General features: G+C 38.8%; 1 protein-coding gene across 1 annotated transcript in view; it reads left to right on the top strand.

Moving 5' to 3' along the window:
* LOC145994171 (uncharacterized) overlaps positions 1-16,279 on the top strand; it is a 68,774-nt gene extending 52,495 nt beyond the window's left edge. The window contains exons 4-6 of the mRNA XM_083130267.1: positions 10,465-10,617; positions 13,105-13,265; positions 16,120-16,279. Of these exons, the coding sequence (XP_082986393.1) occupies positions 10,465-10,617; positions 13,105-13,265; positions 16,120-16,279 (474 nt within the window). The remainder of the gene's footprint in view (positions 1-10,464; positions 10,618-13,104; positions 13,266-16,119) is intronic.
* Positions 16,280-16,513: the final 234 nt, after the last annotated feature.

The raw sequence follows: 16,513 nt of genomic DNA, 5'->3' as shown, positions 1-16,513 counted from the left end.
AACTGTTTCAATAATTTCAGAAATTGGTAATGTACCGGGATTGCTTTTTATAGGTTGGTATTCCTTTGTTTCAACCGCTTCGTGTTCAACAATAGGTATTTCTAAAGGTTTTTGTGCATGAGGTACAGATATTAAATATTTGTCCAGTGCTTGTTGGTACAATTTCCATTTTTCATGAATATTTATATCGTTTCTAGATAATACATGGTGCATTTCAGAATCGAGAAGTGATTGAAAATTTTGTACTGATTGGACAGAAGCTTGAACTTGACCGACTACATCTTCTGGTACAAGTATAAGTTTCCTTAATTGCGAACTCATGATCCACCACCACCACCGGCGACGGCACTTGCAATAGCGCTAATAATAGGTCCAAGCAAGAAAGGTAAAAAACCAGCACCTTTACGCAGTAATAGATTACGTTTCTTTTTCAGAGACACACGTTTTTGGGCTAAAGCACGCAAGATGTTTTTATGTCTTCGCAATCTATGTTTCTGACGATCCGATAATTTAACATTTCCTTTTATAGTGTTGTTAGCAACTTGAGAGATAGTACGTATGACATCTCCAGATGCCTGTTGTAGCATAACTTTACGTTTTTTGGGTTTACATTTACAAAGTGCGCGAAGCACATGGAAGTGATGTTTCAACTTCTGCATTTTTACTAGAACTGAATATTAAAGGCTTTGAACATGTCTTTTTGTTGGGCATATACATGCATAGTTTCTCCCGGGAAAATATTTTTGCGTATTCGCAAGGCATCAGGGGTAGATTGCGTCATATCGAATAGTAAATATGTGTGAGGATCACGCGTAGCATCTTCAAATGCTTGAACCACAGATTTGCTAAGATGTGGCATAATCTGACGGGCAAGATATTGAATTTGTAATTTATCAATGGGATTTTTGAAGCAAATAACATAATGTGCATTTAGACTAATATCTCTTGCTCGCTTACTTTTTGGGAACAAATTTTGCAAAATAAAAATAACAGTTAAACTTTTATGATGAGCGTATTTTGTGAAGAGATTAGCCACATCATCGTTCGTTTCACCCATGAGGTCGTCAACAATAATTAGACTATTGTTTTGAATTTCAAAGCTATCCATATTGGGAATTCCTGGATGGAACCGTATATTTTGACTGTTTGTTAATATCGGAATCACAGCACCATAGCACCATATAATTTCGTTAAATTTTTGGGTGAACATTGAATTACAATTTGATAACAACTTATGTGTGAATTGTGTTTTTCCGGCTCTGGACGGACCACTGATAATAATGGTACACGGGTGATTGAACGGAAGCATTATTAACCACTGAGCAAATACAACAAAAATCATTGCCTTTTTATACAACTGACGACCAAAAATTGTTCATGCAAGCCAATCAAATACCTCTCTCTCTCTCTCTCTCTCTCTCTATATATATATATATATATATATATATATCTCACACACACACACACACACACACACACACACACACACACACACACACACACACACACACACACAAACGCCCTCTGTATGTTCTCTCACTGTTTCACATATCCATAGGGCACGGTCATCCAAGACTCCTTCTCCGCGATCGGGTCCATTTTTCGCCGCTTACTTTTCACAACTTGATGTGTTTTTTTCTCGGCGCGACTTACTATGCGGAACCCATCGAGTCATGCTATCTTCCTTGGTTCCTCCAAGACTTCCTTAGACAATGTGCCTTTTACTAAATTATAAAAATGCTCATAATTGACAATTAATCTTGCTCTGTGATTTAGTGAGACCCCCCTAATTTTGTAAACATATCGCAATTCCCCGCTGGTAAGATTCCGCAATTTGTAGGCATAGTTCTTGGGACCTAGTCCTATAAAACTTACAATTTCCCACCCGCATCAACTTCGTCGGTTAGATCGCCAAGGAAGGGACCACATTGCAAAGGGGGCTCCCTATTTCTGTCCACCGTCATAAGCAAACTGTCAGTGTCGGTGTACAGTAAGCGGTCGGGCTCTATTTTCTTTAGCAGCGTCCATAATTTTACACGAGCCCAGGATGTTATAAATGCTGCTAGAATTATGTTTGAAAACTGGTTTGGGGTGTTTTCGTTTTGAATATCTTTGTATGTGAGTAAAAGTGCACTCTGCCCGATAGGTATAACCGTTTGAACTTCGAACTGAGTAGAGTAAAGGTAACTGAAAAATGTTTTACTGTCTTTAACAATAACACTTTTTGCTAAGTCTGTTCTCTGCCCAAATTTTCCATACAAAGAATTCAAGAATAATTTTGCAATAAATCTTAAACCAGGGTTATGTTGAATTTTGTCTTCTCTCAGCTCGATAAGTTCATGACGCTTATGTTCCGCAATGTGATTTAGGCGTTCCGCATCAGTTTGACACGAAGACGGAAAACCTGAATTCTCTTGTTTTATTCTAAGAAAATTTCTAACATATTTTTCAAAAAGACCCTCAGACTCCAGGTTCAGGTTTTAGAATTTCAAATTCCCAAAATTCCTCAATTTTTATAATTTTATACCCAAATTGCAATGCCAAATGTAGCTCTGGGGTGCAGAATGTTCCGTGCAATGCGCGTTGGTCCTCAGAATGCGAGCAATCGTTTTCACTCAGTTCATCCATGCAGGTTCGACATAAACCGAACATAAGCCGCCCATTACTTGAGTGTGGTAGAATGGGAATATGCAGATTGGTTGGAGGCAAAACTTTGCATTTGACAATTCCATGTGTGTTTTCCACATCAGGAAATGGACCCATATGTATCTTGGGGGTTTTGACAGGCAGCGGTTTGGTACTCATAACATATGGGTACAAGCTTGTTACATCCAAATAAGATATAAAAGTGTCATGGCTGTCACATTCTTGGAGGGATTTGAAAACTTCAGTTCTGCCACCTCGATAACAATCTTTTGGGATCAGAGGTGTTTTTAAATTTAGACAGTGGTCTCTGATGAATTGCTGAATTTGTTTATTCTCTTTTACTTCTCTGTCCCAATCACATTCCCATTTCTCGTTGACGGTATACCCGCGTAATTCCAAGTACTTTTTGCGGGCCATGGTACACTCATATCTTCGTTCCATGGAATCACCACTATCATCCAAGGAACGATGGCGTTGCTCTCTGTAACATTTCGGACAACCGTGAAAGTAGCAGCCATTAAACGATAACAAATTTTGTGTACCTTTTTCAAACCCGTCAACCTTCTTACGCCCGACCCATTTTTCACCACCATTAGCACTATGAGAAACATTGCGCCCACACACTTTTTCCATATAGCTAAGCCAACGAAGAGCTTTAATACTTTGATTGTCACGTTCCCTGTAGCCATATGGAGGTATGATGGCGATTTTGTTTTCCTGTAAATAATGAGTTCTGTAAACTCTAATTGCAAGACTTGCAATTGTGGGGGCTACAATGAAAGGTTGCAATCCGCTAGTTTCCTCTTCAATCAAATTGGAAAACTTAATAACTGCGGCTGTCAAAATTTCCACATCGTTTTTGCAATATTCCCTCAGTTCTTTTTGAAAATCGAACTCTTTGTTTTGTGAGACACACTCTTGGTGCCATTTAATAAGCTCTTCCCGATCAACGGGGTTTCGACTGTCAGGATCAAAATATTCAAGATCCGGGAACGCACCTACATAGTCTTTATGGTCGGGCGTATTAAAGAGATACGGAAACTCGCCCTTCTTCATGCAGTTTTTCAGGCCTAGAGTTTTTGGGAGTTTGGATAATTTGACCCCTAAAAATAAATAAGTATCTCTAAAAGTAATTTTTGGTGTAGCTTTCATCTCAACAATCTGATGTCCCTGTGTTATAACTGAGGGAATTATTTTTTGTTTCTCGAGCAACGCCCTAGCCGCAAATATATTGTCGAATTTCGACCCGTTGTGAGAGAGAACAATAATTTCCTGAAACCCCTCTCGGCTGTAAAACATATTCAATAAATCCCTCCATACTATTAAATTCATGGGTACGTTGCTTGCATTCTGTACAGAATGTAATGTCATCGGAATCCTTACAAGCATGACATCTTTGCATCGCTATGACCATGTTGACAACATGCTCACGTTCTCCTTTTTCATTGGGAGGTTGAAGCATTGTCTCCACATCATATACAATATAAAGATATCTCTCAATGTGTTTTAAGTTTCCCTTTTGGACAAAACATTCGTGCTCTGGACCAACATGCACACAACACATTTTGCAAAAATGCTCATCACATCGGTGTTGAACATTCTTGCGTTTTCTTTTGTCTACCAGAACAAAACAATCGGTGCAAAGTTTCAGTTGCTCACATACAGATTTCCCACGCGAAGAAGCAGTCTTATGTTGATTGTAACATTTCAACAAAGGAAAATTTCTATTGCACTCGCTACAGTGGTTTTCTGTGGTTTCGACGGATGGTTCGTGAATTTGTTCGCAATAAGTACAATTATACTTACACTTGTGCGATTCTTTGGAATTGTAACCATCCAAGCACATTGGACAATAATATCTAAAATTTAAAAATGACTTTATAGCCAGGATCGGAGAATAATGTTTACTCTCGAAAAGAATAAACAACTGTTTTGGAGCATAGTTTCCCTGAAAAATAATCTCAAAATTTCTTGTGTGTTCGCTTTGTTTGTACACTACAATTTGGTACTCTGGAGCAAAGTAAGTCTGAAATTTCGCCACATCCTCCAGAGTACAACCGTTTTGCGCATCAACCTCTACACCTGCAAGCCTGCTTAATTCGATGGCCCTGTTCTTTTGTGTTTTTCTGCCTGGGTTTTTAAGGTTTTTAAGTAAATTCAAATCTTTATCTGCCTGCGCCTTTGCTATGACCAGAGCTCTTGGAAGACAGTATACATCTTCCTCTTTAATCTTAAACAAGCACTTTTGGTGTTTCATACCATAGAATATTTGATTCAAAGGCGCATACTTTATTAAGGCACGGGCTCTCCCTTTTCCTAACTGAGGATCAACAATACAAATATTAAAGGTGACCCTGTCGGCTACAAGAAAGTTCTCGTTAGAATTGAGAACTTTTTCAATGTGCCTGAACATAATCTCGGTGTTGAGATTCTTGAGCCTCCGCATAGGAATGAAAAGAGGTCTTTGAATTATGCTGGCGGACGACTCAATTTGCAGACCGACATGTGACTCAGGGACTACGCCACTTAAGACCTCCCCGAGCACAAATTGGAAAAGGGAATTGACATATTCCAGAGGATCATCAAAACGATAGTTCCTCGGCTTTACCACTACTATCCTACCTTCCGTAGAAAACTTTGGAAAGTAGTGCGCCTCTTCACCTACAATTTCAAAGCTACCACTGTCTGTTTCGCCACCCTCGGTTTGGGCACCAGAACCGTGTTGCGGGACTTTGAAACAGACATTGGAGGGGCCAGGCTGTGGAGAAGGTGATCTAGCATCCGACCGTTGGTTGGATTGACCTTCGTACAGTTCCATCGCTTCGATTAAAACATCGTCTTCATCGGACAGAATGGGAGATGGTGGCACAACAGCTTGTTTTAACCACTCTAACATTTCATCGTCAGAGGGTATGTCATAGATTGGTGACCTGAGTTCAAATCCTGATGCATCTGGTGTTCGATTTTCCACAGCACCAACAGCAGAGCGTGGGGGTGGTAAATTTGGGAACTCGCGATCCAAGTTAAACAACTCTGCTGCTGCCATGTTGTTACCATTTCCATTCCTTTCATCATCATCATCATTGTGTCCGATGTTCCTAAATTTCTCTATATCCTCTTCGCGGCGGCGGTCTCTAGTTTCATCACGTTCAATATTTAGTTCCATATATTTCCAGAATGCTTCAAAGTGATATTTCTCATCACGAAACATTCCAGCCATATACAAATCTAAAATAAACAAGGACGAACTACAATGATCTAAAACTTGACGTGGTCTTGAATGGAATTTCCGGGCAATAAATTTCAAAAAGTTACTCACCGCTTCCTGGGAGACCCCCACACGCTCCTCTTCGCGCACGGCCCTGGATCGAAGAAACAGAGCTTCCAAAAGTTGCCTCTCGCTTGCCTGCTCGGGATTCTCAATTACATTGTTTGCATTGGTGGTCATTTCCCTGAAAAATGAAATCTGGATAAGTCTCAAAGTAATTTTTTTTCTTATTTTATAAATTTACTATATATAATAGAATTGCTATCAATATTTTTCCCCCACTGTAATTTGCATTTAGTCAACTACCCCCTCCCCCCCAAAAAAAATATTTATCCACGCAATATTAAATCCGTGCCCGATGCGTGTGTGGTGATATGGTTTCAATTTGCAAGCAAATTGAAACCACAGCGCCACACACGCTTAGAAATACTCACGAAAATTTCCGCAAGGGGGCGCCCTCTTCGAAATTTCCGTGAAGGTACATACATTTACATGGTTGACACAATATTATATTCCGATGCACATAACCTTGTGCCAGAAGACAAGATTCCCAAATATCTTGCCGTTTGGTGAAATGATTAGCACAGGGATCCTGGGTTCAATTCCCGGTTTTTGTATTTTTGTTCTTTCATCAATTGCATCATATCATCACTTATCCTCACCGTCGCGGTTACCCAACGGTAGAAAGAAACGACATTAGATTACAAAAGTTATTTTTTAACAACGCTGGCGCGCAAAAGGGGTCCCTTGTTCGAATCCCGAATTGGGTAAAAATAATAATTGTAAATGTCCCTTCATCACATCATCACTCATCGTCGCGTTTAGCCAAAGGTGGCAGAAAACTAACATGAAATTAAAAAAAAAATCTTGGTACACATCAAAATAAATAATCTTAGGTTCGAATCGTAAATGTGCAATTTTCTTCAAATTTCTCTGTTTTGCTAATTACAAATATCTATATCTTTCAAATAACGCTAGCTTCTTGGGTAGTAAAGAAAAAATCCTCACTGTAATACAAACTGTTCTATTGTGAATGTAATTAACACATTTCATTTTCCACCGCCCCTCAATACGCTCAGCAGTAACCTCCGAAGCAACATCACTAGTTTTCATAGTAATAAAATAATTATACGCACTACGCTGTAACTGAAACTATTAAAAATAAAACAAAAAATATTGTTCTTGTTTAAAAATTACTTACCGCTTCGTATTATCAAATGCACCTCAAACAAAATAGAAAACAGGATCCGCACGAGTAATCTGAAAAGAAAAAATAATATTAGTGTTTTCGGCACATTGTTCAATTAATCAAAACTCTAATAAATTTAAACAGATTATCGTATGCAACAAATTGTATTTGAAAATTATTTACATGCATTGCCAACATTCTTCCAGGCGGGGAAGTTAGCTACAAAGCATAGAATTCAAGATCGTTAAAAATGTCGGACCCCGTGGTCGAGTGGTTAACACATCGCGCTCCGACGCTAGGAGTCCCGCTCGGGCATAAATGTTTGTGAATGTCCATTCATCAATTTTTCATCCCATCATCACTCATCCCCATCATCATAAATTAGCCAAAAAGCACAAAACACAAAGTAAAATAAAGCAAATCAATCAACCAATGAAAATGAAAATCGTTAAAAATAGTTTGTGTGCTACAATGCCAAAAGAATCTAAGTTTAAATCCTATTCTATGTTTGACTCTTGATACTCGATGATACAGTGATAGTTGTGCTGTGTGTCTTGGTGTAGAAACATTGCACACACTATATACAATCTACATTTAATATATATATAGATCCAGTCACAATTATCCTATGCGAGCATAAAATAAACTTAATAAAACAGTTTTAATCTTGTCAACATTCAGCCTCATCGTCGCGATGTATTCAAGGAATTCTCTGTGTAGAAAAATATTGCATACTGACTCGTTTTTTCAACTTAGCAGTAATGAATGCATAGAAATAATATAAATATATTCATTGCAATGTTCACTGAATCATTAATTAAAATAAAATAGTGTTCTTTTAAAATTTACTTACCGATTTTTTATTTTCAAATATGCTTCACACAAAATAGAAGGGCGATTCTGCAGTGCTAATCTGAAAAGAAAAAAATAATATTAGTGTTTTCGGTAAATTTTTCAATTCATCTTTGCTCTAAACTAAAATCACAACAGGCCTCCCCGATGGCGTAGTGGTAACGTCGTCGCCTTGTAATCAAGGGGTCCCGGGTTCGATGTGGAGGCACATGGCACAGTGGTTCGGATCCCACTTTAAACTGTAGGTCCAATCCCGATTAGCCTTCCTGTACATAAAGTGGACTTAAAACAACAAATCAATCAATCAATCAATAAAATCACAACAAATTTTATTTTGAAAGACATTCAGATGTCTTGCTACCATTCTCCGAATCGTAGCGGTTGGTTAACATAATACAGTGCCAAAAAGTTCCAAGTTCGCATCTTTGTGGCGTTTCCCACTCGTGGACCCTCACTGCGACCGATGTCTTATATTAAAATATCGGTCTAGAAACAGCACTGGTTCGGATCTTAATTTAAAATATAGACACAGTCCTGATTAAGCTATCCGAACATAAAATTATTTTTAAAATTAAAATTGTCATAATCATCATCATCATCATCGCGATTAGTCTAATAAAAAGTTAACAAAATGCACAAAATTCGCATTAAACTTTTATCTCAAATACACAATTCAATATTAATCAGTAAACATTGTAACAATTTACTGCAGTCTTAACTGTTATTAATTTAGAGATACAAGTCGGCAAATACAGCTTGCGTCTTCTCGAGCTTCTTTCGGAAATGTGAAAGCTGGTAACAATCATCTAATTTTATACTGTTGTCGATACAGTGGCTACTTCAACGTCATCAGTGCACAAAATTTTCCGCAAACACATTGTCCTTGTTTGTCCCCATTATTAATCAGACGACACCAAATTTGGGGAAATCAATCTTCCGAAATAGTGCGTCTCCCGTTAACACTTAAGGATATTAACAGACAATCAACATCAAAATAGAAAATACACTTCTTGTCAATGAACGGTCATAGATCCAAGAAAGTGTGCCATTACGGTATCTTTGAAAAACCTTCCTGTTAGAAACCAGTTAATGTACTGGAGAAAGGGTGTCACAGTCCTATTCTAGCATTTTGAAAACATCGGGCATTTCCTTGTTTGGAAAAATTCAGGACACAACAACAGTTCCACGGGGGATCAACTTTCTTGCTGATTCTTCCTATATTCTCAATAATCATCTTTGGTTTCGTTCTCGCCTTCAAACTGACCACCGGGCTCGACTCCCAAAAAAACATGTTTTGTGTGAGTATTCTTCCATCAATTACCATTTACTCAACTCTCCCTCTCTCTCCCTCTTTCTCATTTTTCTCTTTCTTTCTCTCTATCCCTTTTTCTTATTATCTCTCTCTCTCTGTGTCGTGTGAATATTCTCCTATCAACTAGCACTTATTCAACTCGCTCTCTCTCTCTCTCTCTCTCTCTCACACACACACACACACACACACACTCTCTCTCTCTCTCTCTCTCTCTCTCTCTCTCTCTCTTTCTCATTTCTCATTCTCTTTTCCTGTTCCTCACCTATGATCTCTCACTCTCCACTTCTCTTTTTCTCCTGTTCATCATCTATGATCTCTCACTGTCTTTATTCTCTCTATCTCTCTATAGTCCCCTCTTTTATCGCTCTCTCTCTCTCGTTATCGTCATTCTTTGAGTGGCTGGTGTCAAATGTTTACTGGTATATTAGACAATCGAGATGTCTTGTTCGGTCCACAGTCTTTGAGGAACTCCAACTATGAAAACAGTTAGTAGGAAGTTCTGGCAAAGCGCAAAAATCCAACGAGGTCAAGTCCTTGCTTATTTTAAACAAGGTAGGAGGGGAAGGAGGAAGACCTCCACAGTTCCTGAGCCAGTTTGCAGCTTGACCAGGCTGCAGCCTGACAGCCCGTACAGGGCCAACAAATTTAGTAGTGCATTACCATTGATATAATGCGCTATTGGTGCGCTCATTTTTTCTCTTAGTGAACTGAATATATATATATATATATATATATATATATATATATATATATATATATATATATATATATATATTTCACTTTCACAATGAAATATATAAAGACACACTGGGTAAAAGAAAAGAGAAATCGGCTTAAAAGTAACTGAATAATATAGATATAATTCCATTATCTGCAAATGAGCTGTACAAGAAAGAAAATTGCCGCATTATTAAGTGATGTGAGTGTTCATGGCCAATAAACTACGCAGAATGTTGCAGTGACATTCGGCTTGGCAACAGCGCGCTCGTTCACGAATCTCATGGCAGAAATCTCAACTGCCTTCCTAGGTGGCGTTCAGTATAAGGATGACTGTTGATAAAAAAGACAGAAGAAAATCGTGAATGATTGTAAATGAGTTAGCATGATTTAAGATATTGCATCAAACACCTTACTTATAGATTAATGAGAACCACGGTTTATGAATTAACTTTTCAGAACGATATGATTTCTTCACAGGAGGGAACTTACTATGTGGATTTTATGATGACGAGCACGGTATTGCACAACATTTCCAGCATCCAGAGAATAACCAACGTAAGCGTGGAATCCCTCGGCGACGAGTATGATATGTATTTTTTCCGGTTTTCGGTCCAATTCCCTGACGCTAAGGTATGTACAAATTGTTCTTTGAATGTTACTCACAATGTTTCTATGTTAGCATGCAATGTTAATTGGACATATCAATCGTGTGGTGATTCTACATATTCTAACACTTTTTTCGAAAGAAACCTGCAATTTTACTATACACCTGATGCACTAACCAACAAATTGCTCATTTTGAAACGAGAAAAAAATGCCCTCTCGAAACGTTGTATTTAGATAATGTGCAATGTCCAATTAACAACGTATGTAATGTATAAATTGATAAATAATTTCCATTTTGATGTGAAAACTAGGTACATTTACTTAGAGTTTGTATTATTGATTGATTTAGTATATTTTACTTCCTTCTTGTGCCACTTTTGGCTATTTGCCAAGATGGGGATGAGTGATGATATGATGAAATTGATGAATGCACATTTGCTAACATCCATGCCCAGGCATGGATTCGAACCCGGGACCCCTGGGTATTTGTATTAGAACACTCTCTCAGGCATTAGCAACAAAATCGAGGATTAACTTTGAATACGAACAAAAACAAAACAAGGATCTCTGATGTAGAAATGTTTTTGTTTTTTTCACCTCGAAAGCAATGTTCGTAACGACCCGTAAAAAAATTATCAGAATTTTTATAGGTTTCCAGAAATGTCTTTGTCATAGTTGTCAAAAGCTTGCAATAGTTTTATGCCGTGTGCTCTTTGTCTATTGGTAATTGACAAGCAGATTTTTTGAATTAATCCAATCAACGTGATTCAAGTGGAAATCAGCTTACCTGTGTCATGAATCTGGCAATAGTTTTGCTGTTACTAGCTCCAGCCTGTTTCCAAGGTGACATTTAGGTTTCTCTGAGTGAGACTCACCACAATTCTATTTATTAAAGAACACAGAGTGTAGAATCAGAACATATTGAAAAGAGCTATGAACAAATCTTCCTACTGTTGGCCGCCGATCGTACCGAATTTGATTCATACCAAACTGTAGAAAATTTGTCAATTACAACAAAAAATGATATTGTCATCCAAGTCCTACAAAAAAGTAATAAAAGCTAATCCTGTATTGTACAATCAATATATTCAAGTGAACAGTCCGAGGGGAAACTAAACAATATTTTATTTTTGTATTCTAACCATTCTCCAGATACAAAAACTCAAATAGTCAAATTCAGTTGCTTTTAATGTACATGGTGTTTCAGCGTTTTTGCCCTGATTTCAAGATTCATTAAAAAAATATTACTACAACAGATACAAACTTACGCAGGAACCATTGGGAGGAGGAAGGTTCAAATTTATTTTTATATGTTTTCAATATGGCCGCCATGCAGTTTGGCAACGCAGTGAAGGCAAAAACACATATTGTCGAAATTACTCGTGGATTTTGCACATGAATTCTCGGATCTTGTAGACGCCGGCCCCCGCGGCGGAGTGGTTAGCACATCGCGCTACGACGCCAGGGGTCCCGGGTTTGAATTCCGGCCTGGGCATGAATGTCTGCGAGTGTCCATTCATCAATTTCATCATGTCATTACTCATCCTCATCTTCGCTAATTAGCCAAAAGTGGCACAAAGGGCGAAGTAAAATAAAGCAATTCAATCGGATCTTGTGGACGACGATGATTGTCCTGGAAAAGTTATGGGCAACTGACGAGATTTATTTTCATCTCGCCAGGGAAGTGAATAAATAAAACATTCATATTTGAGCTGCAGAGAAGCCACACGAGTTTCAAGAGTCGTCGGACAATCCAGAGAAAATTCTTGTCTAGTGTGCAATTTCGCGAAATGCTCTCACTGCCCCACTTTTTTTTTTTCGAGGAGTACATCACATCTGGAAATTACCTGGAAATGCTCAATACCTTTTACATCCCAGAACTGTGATGCAAACTTATTCCAATATGAAGCAGCAGTTTCAACAAGATGGGGCCAGACCGCACACCACATAAGAAGTTCTTGAATTCCTAAACAAGCATTTCTGACATCGTGTTATTTCGAATCAATATCCTGAAATGTCAAACTGTGGCATGTCGTGGCCTCCCACAAGTCCGGACTTAAAGCCAGGGGAGTTTTACTTCTGGGGATGCCTGAATCAAGATTTTTATTTAATCTGGCCGGAGGAATATTCATGAAGTGCTAGATGAAATCAGGACAACTGCAACCATTTCGAAGGAGACATTGAAACGTGTATTCGGCAACATATCTGTTCGTCTTTGTTGTGTCACCGAACTGCATGGTGGCCAGATTGAAAACATACAAAAATATATTTCAACCTTCCTCTTCCCAATGGTACCTTGTGTAAGTTTGTATCTGTTGTAGTACTTTTTAAAATCAAGATTGAAATCAGGGCAAATCAGCTGAAACACCCTGTACATAATTTAGTACATTACAGTAACATCTAAATGCTGCCTTTATTAAAGAACTTTGTGGGGGGGAATGTTACTTCCAAACACTGGCACAGAGTAAATTATTATAAGAATGATATGATGTTAACCTGTCTCGTTTTCAGGCTACATCCAACTTCTTCATGCGTCAAAATGATGGCATTGACGACATATGGGAAGGAACCACATCAGCCTTGGTAGGCGACAACACGTTCGACCTGTGGTACGAAGTTGCCTATGCCATCCCAAGTTACGGAATGGGTAACGCTATGCAATCTTCATTCAGGTAAGCAACTATCATGGGCGTCGGGAAGGGGATTGAAATGGTCGGTCGACATCCTCCTGGAATTGTTTATTGTAAGTTTTAAATTACACAAAAACAATAAAACTCTTTAAATTGATAATTAGGATTCTAGCTGAATATTCAAAACACATGATATAATTCGTAGAATTGAATGTAATATGCAGAGCCAGGATCAAAACTCCCAGTTTTCATGTTTGCCTATTAATCCAAAGATTAAATCGTTATGTGAGTTTTGAAAAGTTCAAAAATGAGATTTTTATGTGACAGGCCGCAAAACGTGAACTTAATAACATTTCAACCTAACTTCCAAAGGTTTCCTTTGAACGAAGTGCATAAAGGTTAATAACCAAATAACATAACCATGCGTTTTAAAATATAAACTAAGGTATTTATAATGTCATTTTGTAAGGAAGGGCCGGCTGTGGTTACATAAAAAATACCAGAGCGGCTCACTAGCACAACTACGCCACTGGGCCTTTGGACATTCTCCGGTGGGACAGTCCAGTCATTCTCTTGACTATGTTTCCCTTTGTGCAAATTCCATCATGATCCTCAGATAGAACTATACTCTATACGCCTTTAGAAGGAACATGAGTTCAGCCAATGCGCTGGGTACCAAACTAAAGTGCTAGCGGAAAAGGAAGACAGAGGATTCGCTGTGACCAATATGCAAACTTTTACATATATACGAGGGTCATCAAGAAAATAATGAACGTTTACTTGTAAAACACAAACGACAAATGGTGTGTGCAAAAAATTATGGGAGAGAAACTGCATGCCTTAATCTACTTTTCCACATCTTTGCCATATATATTCAAGCACTTACCATAGCGTGAAACCAGTTTGTTTATACCGTCATTGTTCTCGGTTTCCGCCAATGTATTTAACCGCGCCGTTTGTTATGTATGGCACGACGGAGCCTTTGTAGCGTTTGACAGATAAAGACATATAGACAGATAGACATCAGCATTGATTGTTGCTCCGCATCCCAGGAAATCAATGAGTAAGTCAACTTATAACCGATGTACCAATTACCACTAACATCGGTTTTTCTACGCATTTGTCCCCAAGATCACATTTTTCTGCTCTCTGAGAAAAGGACAGCTGTCTCAAGAAACCAGCATTCTTTCCCATGAAGCCTTTCATATATCACCGCCCCTACTTCGAGATAAAGAAGCCAGTGTGTCCCGTAATAAACTCTCATATCCATCCAGTCCACATTCGGCTCACGTCACCATAAATTCAAGTTCAGCCTGATGGTTGAAATTTAGAGATGGAGCTAATCACGGAACTTCAGGCACTTTAAAATTTAGAACCCCCGACGAAGACTCTCACCCTCGTCCTGAACAAGGACCCTCTGTTCTCAAGGGAGTTCGCAGCCTGCCAGGCCTCGAATCAAGACAATAGTCTCACACATAACAGTCTCGCAGATGGACATAATTCACATAACAGCCTCGCAGATGGACATAATTCCTACGAGCGCGCGCCCGCCAGTCACAGTGACAGTGAAGTGACAAGGGTAATAATATGGAATCTTGAACTACAACCCTGCCCGAAAATATCTCTTCGTATCTCTTCGCCTCAGTGAAGTTTAGACAGCCACAGAAGGCATAACTTTAACGAAGTGTCCGAGTTGTGAGCAATAAAAATTAATTAGAACTAGGTACTTTTCGTTCTCGAGATCAGCTCTCAAACAAGGTGTTATTGTGTTTTTGTGCTACGCGATTATCGCCCTTCACGCCCTTCAGTGTATGTGATTCTCACCCCTTCAGTGTAAACATGACCACGTGTGGGAGGAGTTAAAAGTTCGACGACCAATAGAGTAAGCGATAATTCTTCCGGGAACGAAGGAAGCTCGAGGAAAAAGGAGAAAGAAAGGACTTGAGAGACACAGTTCAACGTTCACATCGAGACTCTCGTTTCAGCACCTTAACATGTCGGAGAGGAAAATATTTTCTCCTCTCTTGACAAAGTCTAGACTCTTAGCTTTGAAATTTCAACTTTAACTTTTTAAACTTGTTAGGAAATGGTGCTCGAGTAAAGACTAGTGTTTGAGTGCAACGCTGACCATCAGCGGTCACCGCTGCTAAATTGTTTTTACCCAAAGGCTTACGGGTAAACGATAGTGTCTTGTTTGCATGGTGCGTGCGTAGAAGGGTGGCGAGGTGTTGTAAGTATGTCGACTGCAGTGCATTAAATACTATGTCATAACATGTTTCAGTGTTCTGATTTCTTCTTGCAATAATAATTTTGGCATGAACTTGGCTCGTAAATGAAGACCAATGTATAAGGAACCTGTGCATCCTTATTCATTGGCCGAACTCTTGGACCGTCGACACAATGAATAATCCCGTGTCTTAATTCTTTTGGTACATTTATCTGTTTTACGTAAGTGAACATCTATGCTTAATTAACGTAAGACCAGATTCGAACCTAAACACCCCTTATTTCTAATATAACCTTTCCAGCCACAAAAGACAGTTGCAGAAAATAATATATGGTGCATGTTACACGTGGAACAATCACGACATCCACGTGAAACCACGTGTAAATAGATGTTTTTCACGTTCTTTCACCTTCTATCGGAACATTTTGCATCACCGAACAAAGTGGCGCAGTACTGCCGGAGTAAGAGCAGGCACTTGCCGTCACTCGGGAGCCGTAGCATCGGTATTTGTCGCACGAGAAATGTAAGTAGGAAAAATACATCAATTTTGGGGGAAACAATTACAACACCGAAAACGTAAGGTACCTACTGATAAGTATCAATCTGTAGCAGTTCTGTTTTGGCGCCTACAAATATTAATTAATAAGATTTTTGAAAATGTCTTTGCAGGGTTACCGAAAGTAACGTGACGTGGTCGTATCAAGAAGGAGAAGACAAATGGGTCGACTACGCAGTTGAACATGCGTTGATGTTGGATGGAGACAGTATATTTGCTGCTACTAGTGACCTGGAAGTTTTTGATCAGATAGGATTTCCACCTCATCCATGACAACGGACGACTGAAATTGAAAAGAAAAAAAGAAAAGAGTAGCTAAAAGAACAGGAACATAATCCCTCAACAGAGAACTGTTCTCCTGAACTGAATAGGAAAACACTGGTGTAAAAGCGACACAGAGACTGGCTTACAGAACATTTAGATCAAAGTTTAGCCTCGGAGGTTTTGCAAGTGTGTCAGCAAAATAATCAAGGGGACGTAAAGGGGTTATTGTCCCCTCAAACTATG

Source organism: Lepisma saccharinum, chromosome 10, assembly GCF_977018435.1.
Source record: "Lepisma saccharinum chromosome 10, izLepSacc3.1, whole genome shotgun sequence".
Classification (NCBI taxonomy): domain Eukaryota; kingdom Metazoa; phylum Arthropoda; class Insecta; order Zygentoma; family Lepismatidae; genus Lepisma; species Lepisma saccharinum.
Note: the sequence above shows the minus strand (reverse complement) of the source record. Positions and strands in the feature narration are given on the sequence as shown.